At 51.4% G+C, this 14,533-nt stretch overlaps 1 protein-coding gene across 1 annotated transcript; it reads right to left on the bottom strand.

Annotated features, from left to right (window-relative positions):
• Positions 1-1,341: 1,341 nt before the first annotated feature.
• Positions 1,342-11,603, bottom strand: LRIT1 (leucine rich repeat, Ig-like and transmembrane domains 1). Its single transcript, XM_032313470.1, has 4 exons — positions 11,467-11,603; positions 7,478-7,944; positions 3,712-4,017; positions 1,342-2,647 (listed from the first exon to the last, which is right to left on the bottom strand). The coding sequence occupies exons 1-4, from the start codon at positions 11,586-11,588 to the stop codon at positions 1,677-1,679; spliced, it is 1,866 nt and encodes a 621-aa protein (XP_032169361.1). The 5' UTR covers positions 11,589-11,603; the 3' UTR covers positions 1,342-1,676.
• Between the last annotated feature and the right edge of the window lie 2,930 nt (positions 11,604-14,533).

A 14,533-nucleotide genomic window follows, 5' to 3' on the forward strand; every position in this document is an offset into this window, starting at 1 on the left:
GCCTTCGCGGGGCAGGATCACCCCACAGGTGACTGCAGAGGGCAGGATAGCCCTGCAGATAAGCAAGGTCTGTTAGTCTCTTGCCTTTTCCTCTGATCCCTGTATCTCTCTCAAATAAAGACCCCTTGCTAATCTGCCAGAAACATCTCTCAGGCTTATGGGCCGGAACTCCAAGGAGATAAATTATTCTGTACCTAGGACAATGGAGAACTTTAAATGTGGACCGCAATAGACGGTTTTCTACCTAAGTTGATGTTTGTCCAAAGCTTTCACAAACTGAGCCATTAAAATACACTCTGCCTCCTGCAAAGCTAACACCTTCTTGTTCCTACTTCCCTCCTATATCCTTAGTTTTTACAGAAAGCTTCTCGTTTTCCATGAACCTATCTCTTGTTTTCCTACAGTTCTTTATTATCTAGTTCATCCCTATAGCTTCTTGTTTTCCATCAACCTATATCTTGTTTTCCTGCAGACCCAAGAATAAGTTACCAAAAAGCACCTATTTGTGCTACCTCCCATGGCTTTCTGAGGGACATGATTACTCAAGAAGCAAGACCCTGTCCCCCATCCCTGGTGCCAGTCTGTACCATTATGGCTTAAATAAAATAACATGGGGTGAACAAAGAGGAAGTTATCTGATAAGTGCTTGTAACCTCCTACCCCAATTAAACTGCCTATATAAGAAGCTCAATAATCAGAATAAAGATGGAGATGCCTGACTACTGACCAGAACTCACTGTGTGTCTCTCCCTTTCATCTTGCCAGCACCACTCCTCCTTCGGGGATACCTGGACCTGCCGAGGCTGGACCCCAGCATGTGAGTTAGCATAAATGTAGTCAAGATGCCAGTGAGGGGAGTGGTAAGGACTGTCTGCTCTGGAACTAATTCCTGGTCCAGATTCTGGAGCTGTCATTTGCTCTCTGTGAGCCTTGTGGGCAATGCAGCAGATTAGATCACTGCTCAGCAAGCCATTCCCTGCCCCACCGTCAGGTCCCTGCGAGAACTGTCCTTGGCTGCTCTTTGAAAGTTGGCTTTGGCCCTGGGACTTGCTTTGGCGGGTAGGATATGGGTGGAAAGGGCAGCGTGCCAGTTCTAAAGTTGAGAACTCAGGAGACGTCACCTATTTCTGCTCATGTTTCTGATATCATCCCACCCCTCCAGGAAAGCCGCCGGCCCCAGGCAGCCACTGACTTTCCATCCGAGGCCACAAAGAGAACTCATGGGGCAGAACCACCTGGGTCAACCCGCAGACCTATCATGGCATGAAAATAAGCGCTTATTGCCATGTACCACCGAGGTTTTGCTTTTATTTGTTACACAGGAAAAAAAAAAACAAAAAAAACAAAAAAACCTGACTGATACAGGCAAGTTGGTTAATCCCCTGGTTTCTTCTGCAGGAGAATGGGGGGAACACATAGCGCCTGCTGCAAAGGGCTGTGACGAGAATGGATTAAGTTAATGTACATAAAGCACTTAGAACACTTCCTGGCATACCAGAAGTGCTTAATAAGTGTTACCGGTTGTCGCTGTGGGTAAAGGTCTGAGGAACTGGGTACCCGAGTGGGGAAAGAGTGGATGAGTGTGGACCCAGGTGTCAGGGTAGGCAGGTGGGAGCGGCCGAGGGAGAATGGGCTGGAGCAGGTGTGTGGGCATCTGGAGGGGAGTGCCCCCCCCTTCAGCAAAAGTACTCATTGATCCGCCTGCCTCCCCTGGAGCCCAGGACCTGAGAGTCCAGGCTGGACCTGGCGGAGAGGAGCCTGTCGGCCTCACTGAAGCTGTGCTGGGACAGCTCGGAGCCATCCTCGCTGTGGCCCAGCCTCTCCAGGTTGACATAGGCCCCCGTGGCCTCAGCAGAGCCCCCCGTGCGACACTTGCGGCAGCGCCGCTGCACAGCTCCGCAGCACACGAGCAGGGTGAGGGGCAGGGCGATGACAATGGCCACACTGATCACCACCACGTTGATGAGCCGCTGAGTGGCCTCGGCATCCACCACCCCGTCCGTGGAGAAGATGACGCACTGCTCCTTCTGGGGCATCAGGTCCCGCACGCAGACACACGCGACGTACTTTGTCTTGGGCGTCAGCCCACGGATGGTGATGCTGGTCTTCCCAGGTGGCACCGCCACCCGCCACATGTTGTGCTGCCCGAAGACCGCATACAGGACACTGAAGGTGGTTGTGTTCCCAGCTTGGGGCGCCTTCCACACCAAGGTCACGCTCTGGTAAGTGTCTCCCACCACCTTGAGAGACCTCACCATTCGGGCCTCCTGGCGTCCTGCCTGCCCATTCGAGCGCTCTCCTGGAGTCCCCACCTGGAAGTGCTGGAGGGTCAGCTCCCCCTTCGTGTTGGACACAGGGGACCCAGTGGCCGGAACAGCAGGTCCAGGGATGTCAGGGACATGCCTGGCCACCATCTTGTTGTATGCAGCAGCTTCCGCCCCCTCACCTGTCCTTGTCCACAGTGCCCCTGGGCTCCCACTCCGTTCTGTGGAAGCCTGAGGCTCCGTGATGGATAGGGAGATGACAGTCTCAGAGACTCCCAGAAAGTTCTTGGCCTGGCAGATGTAGTCTCCAGAGTCGAGGAGGGACACAGCAGGCAGGCCTAGCAGCGTCCAGCTTGTGCCATCGCTGGAGACTTCCTGGTGCACTGTGGGGAAAGAAGCACAAGGGGGGAAATGAATGGGCTCATCAGCCCCCAGCTTCTCGCCAGGGCCAAGTTCATAGTCCCCGGACTATGCATACTCTTGTATACACAGCAGACCTTGTCATCCCGAGAAAACTCTGGAAGTTGTTCAACTTTCCTTAGACAAGCCAAGGGGATCAAGATCACTGGGGTTCAGAGTGGGGAGACCTGGCTCAGGCCAAGTCTAAAGATGATCTGCCTTCCAAAATCTGTGGTATTCAAGCAATATTCTCCAGGGCTCTGGAGTCCTATAGAACGGACTTCTTGGGGCAGCATGCAGAGCTTCGGGGGGTAAGGTGGGTCAGGTAAAGATGAGACAGAGGCCCAGCTGGAAGTGCTTGGCGACCCTGTCCAGACCCACTTGCCACCCCAACACCAGCATTTCCAGCTCTGTTTTACATAATGGAGATCTTGATCCAGTTTTGCTTGTAAACTGATTACAAACTCACAGTCTTAGAGAAACATTTGCCAACCTAATTGAAGGAGACGCCAAAGAAAGTGGCAGAGACATAAGGTTTTCTGGTCAGGCGCTAAGAAATGATTGCTCCTCGACCCCCTTTCTGCACATAGGTGGGCCATGACTCCTGCAAATCCGACCACCCCAGGCCAGAGATGAACCATCTCTGTCTAAAGGGCAGAAAAAACACAGGCTATGCGCTGTAAGCCAAGTGCTCAGCCTCTCAGAGTCTGCATACGTACAAAACAAGAAGGATAATCAGGTTGTTCCTTAAAATTCAGTGACATGTGTGCATAACACACTTAACATGTGAGGTGCTCAAGAGATGGTAACTCATGTGATTATTTACTCCTCATGATATTGGCTTAACAATTACAGCTGGACACTTACTCTAAATATTAAATATACTGAGAGTATCTTCCACCTAAATGGCAGAGTCTTGTTCTTCCCAGGGGGGCCCAGATTCCAGGGCCCTGGATGGAATGGCTCCTGGAACACGTAGGACAGGTTGAGAGCCACTGTCCCCCGACCTCCCCCGACTGAGCCTGCACAGTCTCTGTAGCTCACACACCTGTGCCTTTGAGTGGGTGCCCGTTGGCTCTCCTCCAGCTCATCTCTGGCGCAGGGACGCCGGTGGCCCCACAACGTAGCAATACCGCACTGCCCAGTGGGGACCTGACGCTGGTCGCCCCTGGACGGAGCCCCGGACTCTGGCACTTCCTCAGTTCCAGCTGGCTGAAGGCCACTCCGGCCAGGCTGCGCGGGCTGGCGCACTTCAGCCTGGCCTCTATGAAAGCCAGATGCGGGGCCCAGCCTTCCAGGAAAAGGGCCAGGTCATAGAGGCGGCAGTCGCAGGCCCAGGGGTTGTCCTGCAGCCCTGCAGGGGTGAGAAGGGAGGCAAGTGGTGAGCCCTCGATATTCAGATCCCCACACCCAGCTCTTCTTCCCCCTCAGGGAGGACAAGGCATGTCCTGAGCTCAGAGTCAGCAGAACTGGCCTCCAGGTCCAGCTCCTCGCCTCGCTAGCTGTGGAACCTTAAAGCTGGTTCTTAATCTTAATGGTAGCAGTACTTCTCTTTCAGAGCTGCTACAAGCATAAACAAAGGTAAATCATAGTAAGCTTTTGGGTAAGTCATGCAGCATGCTGAAAAAATTGGCCAATTCCTGCTGCCATCCTTGGACTGAGCCTTTCAGGCTACTGGTCAGGCAGGGAGTATTTCAGCAACACCTGCCAAGTGCCAAAATCCATTTCTCAAAATTATCAAATTCAAAATTTCCCCAAGTTTTTTTCATGACCCCTCACCCTTGACCTCTGTCCTCCCAGCTTACATGGCACTTTCCACATCACGCTAGCAATGAAGGTGACTGTTCTGAGCCATGACCCCTTTGGTACAAGCTCAAAAGTGGAGGAGGGAAGAGTCCAGGAAATCAAATCCTATGTCATATCCGCAGACTTCTTTACTTTAAAACTGAACTTCTTTACAGAGATGAAAGCTCATCTCTGTATCCAGCCTGCCCAAGAACCTTCTATAGATAGAAGGGTATCATGGGTCCTCACTTCTAAGTCACAGTTCCTTTTTATATGTTTGCATTTCTAAAATATGAAATGAATGCATTTAATGCAGTATCTTTTTATTTTCCAAAGATTGTTACTAAATTTGAGAGTATGTCTGAGAATCAATGGCATATGATTTATTTACATACTTTTATTTGATATGGTTGGAAGTGGAAACTTCAGGGGGTGGGCGGATTACGTTCATCCGCTTGTACAGGGGGTATAGCTCAGGGGCAGAGCATTTGACTGCATCTGCTTGTACATCCACGACTCTGAGGTCCTTCTGAACACTTGCTGGGAGAATACCAGTTCCTTCCCCCACCCCTCCACACCCCGTCCCTCTGGTAGCTGCTACCCTGTGTCACTGGTTAAATGCACCCCGAGAATTGTCCCTGCCCCACTGTGGTGGTGAGATAGTTGGCTTTCACCTGTTGTAAGAGAGTTCCCTAAAGAATTAATCCAAACAGGAAAGTTAAATGACAGGGAAATGTTTACCCCTCAGGCTGGCAAAAGTTAAATGTTCCAACCATTTTCATTATTAGCCTCATGAGGGAAGAGATTTTCATCTATCTTCTTTTCTGCTATATCCCCAGCACCTAGAACTAAGACCCCACATTCATGGGCAATAAACTTTCAGAGTGCGAACATCTGCATGGGTGGTCTCACGCATTACTGGTAGGCATGGGGGAGAAATGGCCCAGCCACTTGGAGACTATCAGACTGATATCAAAATGTCTAATGTGCACACTCCATGACCTAGGATTCCCCTTTTCAGTTCCTACCCTTGAGAAATATTTGCATGCCCAAGGAGGCATTGTCAAGCATGTTCTCTGTGTCATCATAGGTGTTAGTAAAATAATGGAAAGAATCTAAAGGTCCATTAAAGGGAGAATGGCTAAATTAACTGTGTGTAAGTCTACTATGGAAAATTATGCGGTTTACAAAAAACGAAATGGATCCATATGTAGTAACTAGATCTCCAAAACATGCTGTTGAGTGAAAAAGTTAGTGCTGGTTGATATATACAATATGGTCTGTACAGTATGAAAGTTTATATAAAACACACAAAGAATTTCTATTGCATATATATATATATATGTGCATATATATATATGCATGTAAATGCATTCTAAAAGATAGGGAGCATGCAAATATAACAGTGGCTACCTATTAGAAGGGGAAGTAGGAATTAGAATCAGAAGAGGGAACAAAAGAGTCTTTAGCTTTTTCTGTAAAACATATGCTATATATATATATATATATATATATATATATATATATATGAATATATCATTTAAAGGGCACTTAGTTAAATTTTATTTTCAAATAAACAATTTTTTTTCCACGTAAGTACTCTCCTATACATTATTCTTTATCAGGTGAGAGAGTCTGCACGGCGGGCGGAGCTGGAATGGGGCTTGCTGTTCCCAGCCCTGCTTCTAGTCAGTAGGGCTTCTAAATATTCCCTCCTCCTGAGACTCTCCTGGGCCTTAGGGCAGAAGCTGCCCCAAGCCATTCTAAGCTTTCCCTAGCCCCTGGTGCTGAACCCCATAGGAGCCAAGGCCTGCCCCAGGCACATCCTGCTAGGAGGTGTCTCTCCTACTACCCATCCACTGCCTACCACCCACCCTCTGCCACAATGCCATCAAGGTTCCCATCCCTTCACAGGACAGAGGAAAGAGAACCAGTCTATCTGACATGAGCCTTGGGCCCAAACCACTGCTTACTACTAATCCCTAGGTTGTGTTTGTTTTATAAAACAAAGGGCCTTGTACTTGTGCTATCTACCCTGGGATGCGGCAAGGGTCAAGTTCTATGAGAGGGCAAGAAATTAGGAAAGCTTCAGGGCCACACTAATGCTAGATGGCCTGTAAGGACTGACCGGTTAGCAAAGAGCTAGCACCACCTTCCTGCCATCGATGCATACTTAGTGCTCCAAGGAGATTCTCAAAGGGATGGGGGTGGTCACGAGCCTTGAAGATTGTCAGAGGTTGGGTTTCCGGGAAGCAGACCCTGAGATGAAGATTAGCACGCAGCATGTTCATTAAGGAGGAGAGGAAGGAAGAGAGCAGGAGGGAGACATGGAGCTGAGATGAATGGGGGTCTGGTGAACCCTGAGGGTTCGGGAGCTGAAATAGCCCATCTTAGTTATGCCAAGTGGCTGGGCCCTTAGACTCCCACCTAACAGGTCTTGGGATGGAGGCTGTGTCCAGAAAGGGTGCATGGCCTTGGTCAAGGCTATTCTGCTGTGAAGGCTGTCCCTGACAGCGCTGACAGCTGAAGGCTGCGGTTGACAGCCCCTGGAAAAGTGGGGCAGCCAGTCCTACTTTGACAGGGAGCTGGGTGGGACATTTCTGTGCCTGCCACATGTACCTACCATATGCTAAGGACTGTCTTTTTACCTGCAACACAACCTTTTGAGAGATATATTATTATTATTATATTTATTATATATATTATATTATATTATATTATTATTATTACAGAGGGGAACCAAGGCACAGAGAAGCTAAGCAGTTTCCCCAGGGACACACAGCTGGTAAGAGGCAACGCCGGGCTTTCCACCGGCAGCAGCTTGAGCTCCAAAGTGGCCAGTGGAAAGGCCAGTGTGTGCCTCTTACCCAATCTTCCCTCGAAGCCACCAGGCAGGCGTGATTTCTGTTTTTCAGGTAAGGAACGGAGACTCAAAGAGGCTTAATAATTTGGCTAAGACACCACCTCCCACCCACCCACCCCAAGCCCCACGCACAAGGTGGCTCCAAGAGAAGAATGCCGCCTCTTACCTAGCACCAGCCTGGTGCGGTGCCCGGGAAGGACGGGCCCAGTCTGTGGGTGAGCCCAGGTGGCCAGTAGCTCCTGCGGGAGCCTCAACAGCTGGTTGTTGGAGAGGTCGAGGAAGGTGAGGTTCCCCAGGAAGCGCGCGGCCTCGGGCGGCACGGCGGCGAGCCGGTTGGCTTGCAGGTCCAGCAGCCGCAGCTGGGGGGCGTCCTTGAGCGCCGCCCAGGGGAAGGCGGCCAGGCGGTTCCCGGGCAGGCGCAGCTCGCGCAGCCGGCGCAGGCCCCGCAGCATCAGGGCGCTCAGCTCGCTGAGGGCGTTGTAGGGCAGCCACAGCTGCTCAAGGCGGCCTAGCGGCTTGAAGACCTCCCCGGGCACCCTGCGAATGGCCGTCCGCTCCAGGCGCAGTCTGGAGGTGTCGGGAGGGAGCGACGCGGGGGGCAGAGTCATGTCGGGGTCGCTGCACACCACCGTCCTAGTCACAGAAATGGGGGACATTTGAGTGACGAGCCTGTGGGGTCCGACACCCTCTCCCACTCCCTCCCGGACCTCCTTTCACAAGGTGTCTTCTGGTCTGCACCGAACACCGGACCCCCGAACCCCCGAACCCAGGCTCTGAGCTGCCGTGGGCCCTGGACGTGGGCCTGGAAACAAACAGCCTCCTGATTTCCCTTCGCGGGGCGGGGATGAGGGGGTGGTTCTTGCTTTCAGACCCTCGCACAAGGCCCCTGGTCGCGTCACTGGCCTGAAGGACCCCAAGCTTAAACTGCCCTCTCTCAGTACAGCTCACACCGCCTGCCTGCACTAAGAATGAATAGTATTCATAAACCCTGAGATCATTTTGTGCACTGCAGCATGGCACGTAGGTATTAAAAGTGTTCCTTTGTTAAATTATATCTCAGTTTTGGTGACCACTTTGGCTTATCTTCATTAAAAATACATAAATATAAATTATATATATATATATATATATATAAAATTTATCTCAGTGGGCGTTAGAAATGGAAGCCATACACCGGGTCCTTCAGGACTGCCCTGACTCAGGGACCACAAGATGATGAAGGCCTCTAAGGGCTAGGACTTTGGGGCTCAGCAGTTGGATTCATATCTGGGCTATCTGCTTCGGGCTATGTGTCCTTGAGTCCATTGTATAACTTCTATTTCTTCAGTTTCCAATAACAGACTCCACCCCTCAGGGTGGTTTCAGGGATCAAATGAGGTCACATTGTGGACCCACTCTGCATATCTGTCACCTGCCGAGGTGCCACGCTATTTATTGACGCTATCACAAAGTTCACCATCCCAGCACTGCAAGCTACGTGCAATGATCCCTCTGCCCAGAGAGGGTCATCCTAAACCTTGTTCTATTAAATTTAACACTAAAGCAGAGACTAGAAAGAGAAAAGGAAGCAGGGCTTGGCCTCCGAGAGCCTGCCATTCAAGGCTGTGTTGTATGCTATCCTGGAGAGCAGCACAGTCACATAAGGTAAAGAGGGGAAGATTCTCAAGGAGATAAAACTCCTTGAGGGACTCAGCCCTTGTCCAGCCTGTTCCATCCGGAGGGCTTCTCGGCTCACAGGGGAGGAGGTGGGGACAGGAGTCATGGTTTGCTTTGCTAGGCGAGTTGGTTCTCTTACTGTAATAATGTCACAACGCATTGTTCGTTGTGGCCTTCCCAGGGTAGCACCCTCCGCCAGCATCCATCAGCTCAGCTTGAACGCTCAAAGTCCACTGGCTAGACTTGGTTGGCTTTTTTGGGTCAGTGGCATCCACAAAAGGCACAGTGACTCCCACCCACTCACATTCCTGAGCTATACATGGTCCCCCTCCTGAGGGATGGGTGCTGTAGAGATTCGCAAGAATAGCCAACTCACTGATGCTCTGTCCCTGTCCCCAGATAGCCTATAATCCAGCTAAGGAAGAAAGAACACTGGAGGCTGTGGTATTTTCAATGATAATGGAGGTTTGGATGCTGCAAGGAAGAAGGTCTTGTTGTAGGTGGGAGGAAGGTGGTGGTGGGATAACATGTCTTGAAAGGTAGGAAAACATGAAAACATGTCATCAAAGGAAGAATCAAAGAAATCATTAAGAAGCCAGCACAGGCCAGTAGCACATCTAATGGGGCAAACTGGGCCTAAAGAACATGGTGACACCCTCTGTCCAGGTGCCCAGACCGGGCCCCCCCAGGAGAGTGCTGTAGCCAAGAATACCAAGAGTGCACACACCATGTTCATGATGTGGGAGCATGGAGGATGGGCAGGGAGTATGGGCAGCTCAGGTATAAGGACTGAGCCCTCTGACAGGCACTGGTTGGAGGAAAGCTGAAGAAGACATCTGGGACACAAGGGGAACCTCCGTCTGACTGCGCTATCCATTCCTGTGGCCACTGAGGACCTCAGGGCCCCTAGAGCCTTTCATGGCATCATTGCCCTCCTAGGACAAAATAGGTAGGTGGGCTCGTGCATATCAGTCATGGGACAGTTAGGTAGAACTGATGAGCTCCGGCTTCAGAGGAGGGATGGCCACTGGCTGACATTGAGGGCCCTGGAAAGTGACCTTGGAATTTTATTTTCAATCCTAATGTTAATCTGGGGATGCCCTCCCCTCATCCCTCCCCATGACATCATCATCAGATGAGAAGAGATCTGGAGATGGACCTAAAGCCCTGGGTTCTATGACCAGGTCTGTCACCGATGCTGTGTGGCTTTGAGCCCTGTGCTTTCTTTGCGGTTCGGTGGGCAGGGGAGGCTCTTCATCACCCTGGTCACACTGTTCTGCACTGTGGGCTATCTCCTGGCCTGCTCAGGGCTCTGCTCTGGCTTTCCTTGGGGAGAGGATCCTTATATCTAATGATCCATGTGGGTTGGAACATCAGAGACTTGGGTCAAGAATGGAGCTTTTCTTGTTCTTCAGACCACACGGATACCCTTTCATGGGAATGCCTCTCCATTCGCTCCATCCCGTCACACCCCATCAACCCAACATGCATTGCCAGGATCATTGTAAGGGTCACACTGATAACCTGCTGCTCTGATCAGAAACCTCAGCGGCTCCCAGCAGCCACCTAAAGCAAGGGAGAAAAGGAGAATACCGTTCCAGGATGTTGAAAAGATGTTAGGAAAGACCCTGTACCGGGAGCTAAAATCCTTGAGCACGTTTGGAAATGCAATGGTCATTAGTGGGTAAGTTGACTATATCAGAGAAAAGACGGTGTAAAGACTGCCAGAGAGAAAAAGGAGAGTGGCCCATGGTAGGAGAGCGAGGGTTCACAGATCATGGGGGCTTTGGAGCGTCCCATGGAAGTGGAGGAGGCGAGGATGGAGGTATTCTCAGGGCTCAGGTGGGGCTTAGGGAAGTGAAAGAAAAGGCTGAGAATGGAAGGGGGCTTGCCTGTATGGAATGAGGATTCCGAAAGCCCAAAGAAATGGGTTGAGGCCAAGGCTGCTAGGGGCTAGGCCAGAGGAGCCCAAAGTGGAGAAAGCAGGAGAAGGCAGGTGGTCGCATTATGGGCGGGGTGGTATGAAATACCTGGGATGTGACTGTGTACCCCCAGGAGCCGGGGCAAGAGAATGGAAGAGGCCCGGGAGAAAAGGGGCTGGGAGCTAAAGGGAGGATGGTGGAATGGGAAGCAGAAAGGAAGGAGAGGAAAAGAAAGAGGTAAGGGGGAGACCCCCCTGCCCTGCAGAGGGCTCCTCACCACCAGGATCCTGGAAGAGGACTCAGGAAGGATTTCCTGGAGTGGGCACACTGGTGCCCCACCCCCACTCCCATGTGTAAAGGGACTTGGTACTTCCCATGCCCTGCTGGCTGGAGGACAATGCAGAACAGACCAGCCCCCTTGGACACCTGGGTCTCAAGGGCCCAAAGATGGAGGTCTCACCCAGCCATGTTCTGGGGACCCTGCATCCAGGCCTCCCAACCCAGCCGAGATGCTACAGGGACCCAGGGAGGGGGGTGAGGGGAGGAGGCTACCCATCCCCCACACCTGATGCCATACCTGGCCTTGCTGCCATCACCTAGGATGTGGAGGCTGCAGCTGCATTGAGACGGGCAGGAGCCCTGGGCTTGGGGGTGCCCCCAGAGGGCCAGGAGCCAGAGCATGCCCACTGCTACCCTCATGACTCCTGGCTCCTCTGTAGCCCGGGCAGGGGCCTGTCCCTGCAGTGCGCTGTCGTCTTGGCCCAGGAAGCCCAGCAGCTGCCCACTGGCTCATCAGCCCCCTCCACACCCCTCTTGAGGCCATCGGATAAACAGGGACAGACCGGGGATTAGGGAGGGGAGCCCTGGCCACAGCACTTAGCGGCTTATAGCTCCTGGAATCACCCAGTCCTGAGGGTGAGGGTCAGGGATCCTCTTCGGTAGCAACAGCCCCAGGCCCAGAGAGGCCAGGGAGTGGCAAGGTGGGGCGGGTGAGCAGCGACTCAGGGGCAAGTGGCTCCTGGACTTGCCAGCTTGGCTGTTCACCTGCAAGGTCACCCCATGCTAGCCAGGTTGTGGCCTACAAAGACCCTGCCTGGGTACCTGGGCTCAGAGAAGATGAAGACAGACCTGGCTTCTGATAAGGGCCACTGGAAATTCTCTCCCGTGACAGCTCAAGGGTGAGGGTTCAAATCCCAGCTCTACTCATTTACTAGGATAAGTTACATAATCTCTTCATCATCTGAAAAAGGGAAGTAATATTTCTCTACCCCGCGTGGTTGTGAATAATGAACACCCCACGTTTCCCAGATTTTGATGGCCTGTGGGAATAGAAGCCCCCTCCTAAGTTGTAAGTACTCAGTTTCACTAGTCCTTACAAGCACTTGCTCCTAGAGATATTGGAAAGATCCAGAGATCTTGGGGGAGACCACAGAGGCATGTCCCATGGCCTTGTGAACTTTTCCACTCTGCTGAGCAAGGAGCTGGCTCCCTGAATGCCCCCTGGATATCCAGTGTCAGAACACTCTTTCCAAGCCAAGCCTTTGTGAGCATCGCCATCAATGCCAAAGGTGTGAGGTGTCTCTGCATGAAGGCAGAGAGCATCCCTCTCCTCTGGTTATCATACTCTGAGCAAAGTCCCAGAACAGGATCTCAGGACTTCTTAGAGAAAGCACTTTGAGTTTTTGCTGCTTGTTGCCTGCCTCCCACCTCGTCACATCATAGACATCACCCTTCGCTCATTCGTTCTTCACTTGTGACCCCAAAGCTCTGCTCTTTGGTCCGGCATGGCCTTCCTGGTTCCCTCAGCTTGTCCAGAAGATTCCCTAGTTCCTCCAACCTATAGGCCTAGGCAGCCTTAGACCAGTGAGGTATGACCAAGCAGATACCTAGGACCCTGGCACATACACGAAATGCCTAGCTCTGTGCCAGGTCTGTTTTTGACAATCTTGGCTTCCAGGAAATGTTGGTTTCCCTCTCTTCCTCTTTTCCAACCTAGCCAGTATGATTTTCTCACTGCTTCCCACCTGTCTCCCCTCCTCCCAAAACCAAGAAGAGCACTGCTTACTATTCCCATATCTCTGCCCTTTCTGCCTTCATCTGGGGATGTCTTCCCTTCTCTCTCTGGCCTAACAGAGCTCAACCCTTGATTCCTGTCCATGTCCTCTTTCCCCTGTCCCTTGAAGTCTTCTGTGATCTTGTAGGCATGAAAAAAACCTGACATATGTATGAACCAGTAATGCAAGATAGAAATTAGGAAAAGGGGGTAACTGGGTTATCAAAGAAAGTTTTCCAGGAGGATATGGGCGGTCTGCTCAGCCCTGCGGGGTGGTTGGGCTTGATTAAGTGGGGACTGACAGCAGGAAAAGCATGGGAAATGAACATCTGTGGGATAGATGAGCTGCTTGACCCAGAGTCTGGGGACAGGAGATGGGGCTTTGTTTCAGCTTCATTCACAAATCACTGCCTGACCTCAGGTCAATTCTGAACTGCTTTGAACCTGCTTCCTTACAGGAAATGAAAAGGATGATTGTCTCTAATTCATAGAGTTGCTGTAGGAATTATCCTCAGATCAATTAGCCCAGAGTCTGGCTCTTAGCAGGGCCTCAACATTAGCTATATTGTTGATAGAGCTCCAGGTCTTGGTTTCTTTATCTGAAAATGAGTGAAATCACTCTAGATATTTCCCCATATCAATTTCACCACTGGCCAACACATAACTTCTCATTTGTAAGAGCCAAGGCTCTCAGTGGGTTGAGAGGCCACTAAGACAGCAGCCCCCCTGTGCCAAGCTCGTGCCTTGCGAGATTTTTATATGCTTGTGTAGAGTAAATGCCTCGTGGGAGTTGGGAGCTGCAGCCCAGAGGCCATATGCATGACGTATTCTTTCACCAAGACTTACGCAGGCCGTGGGAAAACACGTTTGTTTGTTTGTTTGTTTAAAGATTTTATGTATTTATTTGACAGACAAAGATCACAAGTAGGCAGAGAGTCAGGCAGAGAGAGAGAGGGGAGCAGACTCCCCGCTGAGCAGAGAGCCCGATGCGGGGCTCCATCCCATGACCCTGAGACCACGACCTGACCTGAAGGCAGAGGCTTAACCCACTAAGCCACCCAGGTGCCCCAAACATGTTTGTTTACCTTGCAAAGGAGGAAACTGAGAAGACCCAGGTGGTCCCACCCCCGCACACCCAGCTGGTTAATGGCAGGTTCTGAACCACAAACTCCGTCACTGGTCCCCGTTGGGATTCTTTCTATGACAATGCTGGCTTGCCAATTATCATCCTTTACCCTTCGTTTGTGAGGACACACATGCGGGGGAGGGGTTGGCCCCGAACAAATTCTCAGGGACAGCTGCCGCTCAAATCCCTCTTTCTGCTCCCCACCCCTCCCTTGGTTATGCAACTCTTTTCTAATTTGGCTCTCGGCCACAGCCTTTGGATTCTGGGAACTTAATCCTGCCTGATTGGGCTGAAATGAATGAAAAAGGGTTCCATTCCAGCTTCACAAAGGCTGCACTGTCCAACTGATGAATGTGTTCCTTCTACTTGGGCCAAAAGCACAGTTTAGGGCAGGGGCAGCAAGAAGGAGCCCAAGGCCTAGCATAATCACCTGCATGTGCCTGCACGTGGACTGGCCCTTTAAAA

Source organism: Mustela erminea, chromosome 14, assembly GCF_009829155.1.
Source record: "Mustela erminea isolate mMusErm1 chromosome 14, mMusErm1.Pri, whole genome shotgun sequence".
NCBI lineage: Eukaryota > Metazoa > Chordata > Mammalia > Carnivora > Mustelidae > Mustela > Mustela erminea.

Excerpts from the sequence above, each read along its gene's own strand:
- LRIT1 (XM_032313470.1), bottom strand. The coding sequence starts at position 11,588 with ATGAGGGTAGCAGTGGGCATGCTCTGGCTCCTGGCCCTCTGGGGGCAC. Across the intron at positions 7,945-11,466 it reads GGTGATGGCAGCAAGGCCAG|GACGGTGGTGTGCAGCGACC; the intron begins GTATGGCATCAG and ends TTCTGTGACTAG. Across the intron at positions 2,648-3,711 it reads GCACCCACTCAAAGGCACAG|TGCACCAGGAAGTCTCCAGC; the intron begins GTGTGTGAGCTA and ends CTTTCCCCACAG.